This window comes from Mesoplodon mirus, assembly GCF_964341445.2.
Source record: "Mesoplodon mirus genome assembly, chromosome: 16".
In the NCBI taxonomy this organism is placed as follows: Eukaryota; Metazoa; Chordata; class Mammalia; order Artiodactyla; family Ziphiidae; genus Mesoplodon; species Mesoplodon mirus.
In genome coordinates, this window is record NC_138992.1 from 508323 (window position 1) to 518620 (window position 10298).

At 60.3% G+C, this 10298-nt stretch overlaps 1 protein-coding gene across 8 annotated transcripts in view; it reads right to left on the reverse strand.

The window, feature by feature from the left end:
* Positions 1 to 9682, reverse strand: part of ADCK5 (aarF domain containing kinase 5) — a 16265-nt gene extending 6583 nt beyond the window's left edge. For 6 of the 8 annotated variants that reach the window (XM_082601558.1, XM_082601560.1, XM_082601557.1 and 3 more), the window contains exons 1-3: positions 7677 to 9603; positions 1453 to 1559; positions 827 to 976 (exon numbers count right to left, since the gene is read on the reverse strand). In XM_082601558.1, coding sequence (XP_082457684.1) covers positions 827 to 976; positions 1453 to 1559; positions 7677 to 7856 — 437 coding nt within the window. In that variant the 5' untranslated portion in view covers positions 7857 to 9603. The other 2 variants (XM_082601562.1, XM_082601559.1) reach the window with 1 other exon arrangement.
* Between the last annotated feature and the right edge of the window lie 616 nt (positions 9683 to 10298).

Below are 10298 nucleotides of genomic sequence, written 5' to 3' on the forward strand. Positions count from 1 at the left end.
CCGCTGCCAGCGAGCTGAGGACAGAACGCCTTGTTTCATCCTGAAGATGGAATGAGGTAAAGCGTTTGGCCATCTGCCCACCTATGGCTGCCACTGGGGTAAATTTCAACAAAGCTTCAGCCAAGTGCCCCAAGCCCTTGGCATCCTGAGCCTGCCCTGGGAAACCGACCCAGGCTCCCAAAGGGCAGCAGGAGCTCAGAGCTGGCCAAGCAGGACACCTGCAGCGGCCTCCTCAACCAAGGTCTCATGTGAGCCCCCTCCCCAGGCAATCGTGCACCCCCAGTCCAACCATGGGTTTGGGTAAGCTCAAGTTTCACTCAATGCCAAGAGCTGGCTCTCAAGACCCTGTGGCTGTAGGAATTCCTGGATCTGACTGGAGCAGGAATGCCTGCCCAAGCTGCTCCAATGGGAAGACCGCCCCACAGCCCCAGAATCCTGCCCCGCGAGATACAGGAGTATGAGAGACCCTTCAGCTTAAGGCGCCCTGGACGCCAATGACCAGCAAGGCCCGTCACCAGTCCAGGACACTGGGAGTGGAGGCGAGAGGCAGTCCTTCCCTGTGAGCCCCAAGCTCTCCGCCTGGATGCCAACTCTCCTTGGGAGTGCTGGGGCGGCCCGAAGGGAGGTGAGGCAGAGGCCTGAGGTGGGGTCTGTGGGGGCCGTGCCCAGCGTGGATGGCGTGGGCACCGCGGCGCTCGGCTGCCCCACCGGGCAGCACAAGAGGTCCCAGCAAAACCCTGCTGCCCCTCCCAGCCCCCCACACAGGCCCCGCACGCCTGAGAATGGGACGCAGCGGGGAGAAGCCGCCACCTTGCCGGCCCCCTACCTGCTGAAGCGCCCGATGCCGTCCGCCACGAGCCGCATCCGCCTCCTCTCCTGTGGCTCAGCCATGAAGTACCTCGCCCCGAGGAGCAGGGGCGCCCCCAGCACCGCGGCGGAGAGTGCCTTCTTCCACAGGGGCCGCGGTCTCGAGGGCCTGGAAGACGACAGGCACACGGCCGGGGTTACTTCCCGTCTGCCCCGGCCCCTGCAGCCTTGGCTCTCCAGGCCCAGCCCACGGCCGCTGTGGCCTCACCAGGACCTCGGCAGGCAGCACCGACTCCGGACGCCTGTGTGGTCACCGCAGTGCTCTCTGACCTCCGGGTCCGAGTCACCTCGTCTGAGCCCCCCAGACCCCAGGGCTCCAAGTGGGCTCCAGCCTGCCCACTGCCCACCCGGCCCTCCAACCCCTTGCTGCCACTCTTGCTCTGGCCCGCCCTCCCCCACTCTCTGAGCCCACAGCCCTGGCCGAGTCCCAGGCCAGGACCCTGGCGGTGGGGCAGCCGCGCACCGCACATGGGAGCAGGCGCGTCCCGTCTCGCGGGTGGCGTAGAGAAGGCACAGCCCCACAACGGAGGTCGCCCCTGCCTGATGAGGGGCACATGCCCTGGAGGGTGCCTGTGGCCAACTCACCACCTTGCAGGCGGTGCCCCGAGGTTTCTCCTGAAGAAGGCAGTGGGGGATGGCCAGGGCTTCAGCCTGCCCTGCAGCAGGGCCGAGTGGAAGTGGCAGAGCTGGGACTGCGAAGCGAGCAGAGGGCACGGCGTTGGCGGCGGGAACATGCCCCCCGGCCTCACACAGGCAGGGACCCTCCCCCCCGCCCCAGACACGTCACTGAACAGCCCTGGTGCTTCCTGGGCCCTCGCGTGTCTGACGCAGGCAGGCAGAGGCTCCGCCGGGTTAAGAGCAGGCTGAGGGCCACGCACCACGCGAGGGAAGGGAAGGCTACGTGCATCTGCACACGGGGCGTCCTCCTCAGAAGCCCCTCCACAGGCCACTGGAAATGCCCCTCGGTCCCTGCCCCTAACACTCTGCTGGGCCCTGAGAGCCCTCGTGTCCTATTTCCCGCTGCTGAGACCAGCGGCCTCCCAAGGAAGGGCCGAGAATCTTCACCACGCGATCAGAAAGGAGGCAGACAGCCTTGGGGTGGTGCCTGCTCGGAAAGCAAACGAGGGCACCAGGAACCTGTGCTTGCTGAGCCCCCAGCGGCCAGACGTGGAAAGCTTCTGCCTGGAGGAGGCAGGGGAAGGCTGGAGGAGCCACAGCCGAGGGGCAGGTAGAGAAGCAAAGTGCCGGGGAGACAGGCCAACACGCTGCTCTGTCTCAGGGGCCACGGAAGAAACATCGCGGCTCTCCTGCGCCCACTGGCAGCCTTGGTCTCCCAATCTTATTTGAATAAGACCTTAAAGAGTTCCTCAACCACAGACTCCCCAACTCTAAATTCTCAGTTTTTAGGGTAAAAAAAAATGTGCGAAGTCAGTCACAGCCCACAACACAGGCGTTAGCGCTATTATTATGGGCCGAATAGGGAGCTGACGTTCCCGTCACTTTCTGGCCGAAGCACACGGCACACGGCACACGGCACACAGCACCTGGCACACGGCACACAGCCCTGAAGACAATTTCGAGGATGCAAAACTACACAAAAGTCAGAGGAAAAGGTCCATGACCTGCCGTCCCAAGAGGAGAACAGGACAGAAAGTTCCACCCCATAAGGCCACACACAGCAAGTGCAGATCCTCAAGGAAAACCCCGCCAAGGCAAGACAGGCAGCGGCGGGCGGACTCGGGCATGCAGAGCCCCAGGCCTTCTGTGCCAGAGGGCGGCCCAGCCTGCTGTCCACCCCGCTGCCCCCCTACCTGGCCCGCACGACCTGACCTGGCCTGGGGCATGGCACACACGGCGGCTGCAGGCTGGGACCCCAGTCACCTCCCACCTCACAGACGACAAGGGTCTGTGGTGCCAGCAGGCGTGGGGGGCGGGGAAGGCCCGGCTGCTTCCACACCGGGCCTCCCCCTCAGGCAGCCCTGCCTGGCTGCCCGGCGCTGCCTGCTCTCTGAGAGGTGTCCAGACCCCTGTACCCCTCACCCGAGCCCACGTCTGCGACCGCACACACCCACCAAACACACCCTGCCCGTGTGGGGCCACGGTGCAACCAAGGACCACAGCCAGAACCCTCCTGCCCGCATCCCTGCTGCCCTCCTCTGGCTCTGGCCCCGTCTCCAGCAGGCCCGCCCTCCCCCACTCTCTGAGCCCACAGCCCTGGCTGTGTCCCAGGCCAGACCCGAGCGCGGGGTGGTGGTGGTGGGGGGGGCGCCGCGCGCTGCACGCAGGAGCAGCACCAGGTGAGAGGGCGTCAGGGATCCCACGGCCTGGCAGCAAGTGGGTCTTCCACCCGGACGCTGGGGCAGAGGAAGCCAGGAAGGTAAGGGCATTGCTGGGGAGGAGACAGGCCCGTGTGGCTTGTGAGTGGAAAACATAACATGTGGTCAGAGGTGGGGAGGGGCGCCCAGACAGAAAAGGGTGGGCAGCAAAGTCAGCTGTAGCGTGAGGCGGGGGGGCCCAGGGTTTTCAAGCGGGGGGGGGGGCATACGCTGGAGTGGTCAGCCTGGGAGGAGGCCGGGCCAAATACCCAGCAAGAGGGGGCTGGAGCCCAAGGCGGCGCTGTGGCCTGGGGGCGGGGGTGGGGTGTGGGGTAGGTTCAGGGCCAGCGTGAGGAACCAGGCAAGACGGCCGAGGCCCGGACGCCCCGCACGCCAGCTGCCTGCTCCTCTGGCCAGCGAGCGCCCTGCCGCGACTCTGGCCTTCTCAGCGAGATCACAGGCCCACGGAATGAGGAATGACAACAGCCCCGGGGCTCCTCGATCGTCATCAATGACCCTGAGGATTCCCGAGCCTGGGGTGTCTCTACACAGCAGCCTGGCCGCTCCAGAAAGCCATGAGCATCCACGCATTGAGGACTACTGGTGCCCGGCACTGTCATTTATCAGTTCTCTCTACTTCCGTAAATATTTGCAATTTTTCCTTAGAAGTTAAAAAAGAAAAGTCAGGAGAGAAAACGTGGGACGACTTTGCACCAAGTGCAAAGCATGAACCCTGACTAAAACCTCAATCTTAAAGAAAGCACCTATGGAACATTTGAGGGACCCCAGACACCAGGGAGCACAAAAATTAGGATTTTTAGGCCTGACGGTTACTGTGGTTACATAATATCCTTGTTTAGGGGCTGCACATTGAAGTATTTAGAGATTATGTGTCAGAACGTCTGTGACTTACTTTCAAATGGTCCAACGACAACAAAATATATATTTTCAAATAGAAATAGATCCACTAGGGGAAGATGTTAATAATGGGTCGATCTAGGTGGTGGCATCTGGATAATTAACTCTCTGGGACCACGCTGTCAGCTTGTCCCTACGTGTAAATGTTTTCATGATCAAAGGTGCAATGCGTCTGCTATACTCTGAGTCCAGTCAGGAAGGCGGCATGTGGAAGGCGAGGTAGCTGGTACAGGACAGGCAGACCTGGCACTGTCTGGAGACACTCCTAGTTGTCACAACTCAGGGGAGGGGGTGCTCCTGGCATCAAGCGGGTAGAGGCCAGGGACACCACGCAACACCAGACACGGGAAGGCCCCGCCCCAGAGACTCAAGTAGAGCCTGGAGCCAGACTTCTGGGGCTGGAGTTGGAATCTGGGCTCCAGCACTTACCAGCCACGCGGCGTGGGTAAGTGCCTTCCCTCTGTGCCTCAGTTTCCCTGTCTGTAAGGTGGGGACTGCTGTACTGCTGAAGTGAGGGTGAGTGAGCTGACATCTGCAAAGCCCTCGAGCAATGTCCAGCCCAGCGTGCAGGGCAGGCGGAGGCACACGCTGAAGCTACCTGCCGCTAGGCCCTCCTCACTGCACTAAGCTGCCCGCTGGTCCCCAATGCCCTAACCCTCCTCCCAACAACCCTGCCCCCCTTGCTCTGCAGACCACCCCACCTAACAAGAAGGACGTATTTGCTCGGTTGAACTAAACTATTTATATTGTATTTATTTCTTTGGTTGCACCAGGTCTTAGTTGTGGCAGGTGGGTTCCTTAGTTGCAGCTCCAGGGCTCCTTAGTTGTGGCATGCATGTGGGATCTAGTTCCCTGACCAGGGATAGAACCCAGGCCCCCTGCATTCGGAGCACAGAGTCTTATTCACTGCGCCACCAGGGAAGTCCAACTATTTATATTGAAAGATCGTCAGCTGCCCCCTGCTTTTTCAGAAAGAAAAAAGGGTTTGTTTAGCCCAGAAGAGAGACTACAGATCCTCCTCGACTTATGATGGGTTAGGGCTAGGGTCAGACCCACTGTAAGCTGAGAACATCGTAAGAGGCGGAAGTGCATTTAATACACTGAGCCTACCCAACGTCCCAGCTGAGCCTGGCCTTCCTGAAACGCGCTCACAACACTCATATTAGCCTACAAGGGGGCGAAACCACCTAGCACAAAACCTGTTTTATACTAAAGTGCGGACTACCTCATGTAACTGATTGAAAGTGAATACAGAATGGCCGTCAGGGCACCGCTGTGCACCCTCGTGACCTCGGGGCTGCCGGGGAGCTGCCCAGCATCAGGAGAGAGTATCCACCCTGCATCACTGGTCCAGGAAAAGATCAAAATTCAAAATTCGAAGCACGGTTTCTACTGAATGTGTATCACTTTTGCAGCATCATAAAGTTGAAAAATCTTAAGTCAAACCATCATGAGTCAGGGGCCAACTTATGAAAAGCTTGGAGTACACTATATACAGACATGAAGAAATGCTCAGCTACTGGAGTGGACGGGCAGCAGAGAGGGCCTCGCTGCAAGGTCCCATGGGGACTGCACCCTGTGACAGAGAAGGAAAATGGCCAAAGCTGGTTGATAATGATTACATTCAGAGGGAAAGAAAGGACGGATCCACGAGTTATTCTAGCCGACGTGCCATCGACCTGGAGGCACAGAGTCAAGAGGCTGCGGGCGCCAACGCTGAGGTGAGGGCTGGCAGGGGCTGTCACACCCAGAGCCCGGGCACAGCTGCTCCAAAACCACGGCTGAGCCCAGCATCACACCTCCTCCCCAAGAGGCCCCGCACACGTGGTCTGCGTATTTCTGACTTAGAAGCAGCAGAAGACTGCGGGAGAGGAGGGCGCCCCTGATAGAGGGCTCATCCTCCAAGCCCTGCCACCCGGGGCAAGACCAGAGTCCATCAGGGAGACTCTGAGGGGCACACGATGAGGACACCCCAGAGGAGAAGTGTGTGCAGCCCCAGCTGCTTTTCTGGTGACCCCAGTGGAATGGCACAGAACGGCGTACAGACAGCACAGAACTCAGTGCCCTCGTGCTGACGGGGTGCCGTGGAGCGGGGCAGGGCCCACGAGGGGCGAGCGCTGCGCTGCAGCAACAAAGGCCCAGCCCGCCGGCCTCACCAACCTTTACCCTCTGCCTGGGGGCGACTCCCCGCTGACACCTTACCAGGCTGGAAAGGTGAAACATGGTAGAAATAAAGTACCTCGCTCAGGGTCTGGCACCTAACAGGTGTTCAACAAAAGGTGGGCATTTCTGATGGTGGGGCTTTCACACATATCTCCTCACATGGTCCACAGCAGAAACGCCTGGCAATTCTGGGGGTGGAGCCCAAGTCAAACCGCTGCCCCCTAGTCGTCACCCTGTCCTTCCCCAGATGGCAGGTCCTGACAGCCACAGGGCGGAGCACACTGTCCCCCTGAGCCATTAGTAGGAAGGGTCTGGTGAGGAAAAGTCAAGTCACCTAAGTGACAAATAAGTTTACACATCAGGATCATATTAAAACATACAGCTCTTTTACAGGAGGATGCTGAACCTGAATCGTTTAAGGCACGAGGCCCCCACTGCGCCCGCAGCCTCCTAACCGCTATCCACCACCAGCAGGGGCTCTGGCAGGGAAGCTGAGGACCAGCGTCCACAGCCTCCGAACACACGGCCGATGCAGAGGGGGCACGGCCAGAAGAGTAACCGCCCCTGACCACAGTCCCCGTGACAGTTTTCTGTTGTTTTCGGAGGAGCCACCACTGCAGCAGGAGCTCTGGCTGCAGCTCATCACTCCCAGCACCGACTTCTCACTCTCTCTCCTGGGCTAAACATCTCTCTGGCAGACCTTGGACAGCTGCGCGGAGCCCGGCCCAGGCCTGCTCCCCAGGCTGCCCTTCTGCCTAGAAGGCCCTTCCCCCACCCTGATTCACCACGGTTACCACCCCCCCACCCCTCTCCCACTGTCCTTATCACACAGGACTGTGCCTGGTAGTTTGCAGTCTTTCTCCCCACCAGCCTGAGGAGGGCCCACCCGCCAATCACCTCCGTACTTCGACTAGCCCTGTGCTTTCTAAGATAAAGCAGAAACTCCATGAATGCTTGCTGAATTAAGATAAACGGTGAATGAGCCAGAACCCCACATGGCCCAAGCGAGGATGTCACTGAGCAACAGGGCGAAGGCCACGGTCAGGCGAGAGACAGCCCCAGCCCCGACTGCAGCCTGGCCCTGGGCCGGCCTCCAAGGATGAGGCCTCCTGCTGACGATGCCAGAGCGCCCCCAGGGCCCCCAGTTGCCTAGCTCCGTTCCAGCTGGGATGCCCAGCGACTCCCCGAATGTCCCCATCACAGAGACGTCCCTGAAGCCCAACGAGGTCATGTAGCTCTAAATGTGGGGCAGAGACCACAGCCAGACCTTCCAAGAACCAGTCCGGCACGATTTCCACCACATCACAGGTAATCCAAACCACACCCAGAGCTCAGGCAGGGGCGTGGCAGCAAACATGCACAGAGAGGGCTGTGGGTCCCCAGGACACGCTCCCGCACACAGAGCCTTCTCACCAGGATGACCACGCACGCGGCTTTCCTGGGGCGGTCCTGGCTTATGTGGGTTGTCCCAGCACCCCTCTCACTCCAAAAGCCTCCCAGTTGGGACAAGATGAGATGGGCCTCCTCTACCCCGGCCTCTAGCGCTTTCTTAACGGTGCCTGCACAGTCTGTCAGCAGAAACAGGGTGCTCATCGGGGACTCAGCTAACAATCTACAAAGGAGCAAAAAGAGCTGGAGTCGTAACACTCAGATAGATACTACAACCCTCACAAACTCTGTGTGTACTTTAACACAGCACTCATGTTTTCGGCACAAGCTGAGTTGTCTGTTTTTCTAACACCCTATTGATTAGACACAGCAGATTAGAAGGAAGGTGAAAGGTCACTGCAGGATAAACCAGCCCCCCCCCCAGCAGTAAGAAGCAACTGCTGAGTCTCATGAGGCCTGAAACAGAGAAACTACAAAGAGGTGACAAGAACCTGGGCAGGTTAATGGTGACGTCAACAGCCCTGCGCCCACACCAGGAGAGGAAAGCAAAGCACAGACACGTTCTCATGGTTAGGAAGGGAGAGCCTGGGAGTCTGGGCCCAGAAGAGGTGGTGGATGACCGTGATGCCCTGTCCTTTTCTTTTCCAAGGGTCTGTGACCCTCTCAACACCAGTCAGGACTTAGCAGGCTACTGGGCCCCGTTCCACGTACTGGTCATGAGCATCTCCTCATCAGGGGCTAAAGCAGCCTGGAGGATTGAGTGAACTGACTGTGCGAAGCAGCTTTATGAACTATAAAAAGATAAATAAACTATAAAAGACCAACTCCGTGTCTCTCTGCCGCACTCTCAGACTGCTTCACCATCTCAGCCCATAAAACACCCCTATGTCACGGAGCTGTGCACTGCAAGCCACAAAAGGTAACGGGCCTTTATTTGTACTAATACCTAAACCCACAAGGCTAGGCTTATTAGAAAAAGACAAGGTCTACAGAAAATTCCAACTTGAAAACGCTGATGAGCCGCCCTCAGTCTCTTCGGCTCTAAACCAACCACAGGAGAAGAGGGCTAGATTCCTGGGGAGGGAGTGGCTAAGACCTGGGTCAATGACCAATGACTATGACACCCGGTTTGAAAGGTGCTAATCCAAACCGCAGAGACGCAATAAAACGGGGAGGCCCGACCAGGAAAAAAACTGGTAAGTCAGCTGCCACGTTCAGGATCAAAAGAAGCCTGAGTTAGGAGGGCAGCCCAGGGCCAGGCAGAAGCCTAGGAAGGCCCGAGAGGGGCTTTCGGAGACGGGGTGGGAGGAGGGGTGGCTCTGCGCCGGGCTGGTGCAGCCATCAGCCCACCTGCCGCCCCTCCCAGCCCCCAGAGTCCTCTGCCTCCCCAGAAGCAGGGGGGCAGCTGTCAGCCCAGGATGACCCAGGGCGGGGGGGTTGGTGACCAGGCGAAAAGGGTGCCCAAGGGAGCAGGTAAAAAGAAAGACGGGGGATCCGGTCTGGGATTCTGGCAGAGTCTGCAGCAGCGACGGGTCTAAGGGAGGCACGGGGCGGGAGGAGGGGTCAGGCGCTGGGCAGTCGCCTCGGGACAGTGTCTCCTTGGGGAGGGGAGCCCGTGAGGGGACTAGAGGGCCATCCCTCGCGGGGTTGGAGAGGCTTTGGAGAGGCCGCCTCTGAGACAAGGCTCCACCACGGAGAACGTGCTTCTGAGGAGAAGGGGGGCTGTGGGCTGCGTCGGGAAGGCAGCCTCTCCAGTGGGCCCCTAAGTGGCTCCCGGCATCTCCCCACAGGGCCTGGGGGCTGAAGTGGGGGCCCGAAGGACAGGGCGCCTGAGGGCTGTGACGGGCTCCTTCCAGAGCCCTGAGGGTCCCTGTCGGGCGAGAGGACCTCTGGGGGCAGGGTCTCGGGGCCCTGCGGGTCCCGGCCGGGCCGCGGGAGGGGCGCGGGCGCGCGGGGGGCTCACAGGTCTCCACATCTTCGGGGCCGCAGCTCCGCTCCCGCCGGCCGCACGCTCGCGTCGCCGGCCCAGCAGTCCCTGCGGGCGGGGCGCAGTGCGCACGCGCGCACCGCCCCAGTGGGCGGGAACTGGAGGCCTTGCCCCGAGCGGGCCCGCGGCCGCGGCCTAGCAGCACCCCCTGGCGGCCCCCGGCGACCTAGCTTTAGGGCGAGGACCGGCCCTCGTGAAGGCTGAGGACCGCGGCGAGTCCCTCCGGCAGGCACGCCATCGCTTCCTGCCGCTGGTGTCTTTTCCCACCCCCGATAGAAGCTGAGGCTCGGGGAGGTCAGCTCACCTGTTGCCCAGGAGCTCACAGAACGGGCGGAAGCTGAGAGAGAGAAGGGACCCCACTAGGAGGTCAGCGCCGAGGGCTGGAGCTGGACCTGGGGAGGGGGAGGGGCGGCCAGTCCGGCCCAGCACTTCCGTGCCACGGATGAGGGTGAATCTCTCTAACTGCTCAAGCCTTATTTTCCTCGCTGCAAAATGAGGTCATAACTCACAAGCTAATAGAGCTCCCTGTCCATGCAATGCCTGCTGTTCACCTGGATCTAAGCCACTGATGCGAGCACCTGCTGTGTGCGAGTGGGCGGCCGGGGAGGTGGACACTCAGTAACCACGCCGTGAACAGTGAGCACAGGGGAGGCGAGGCC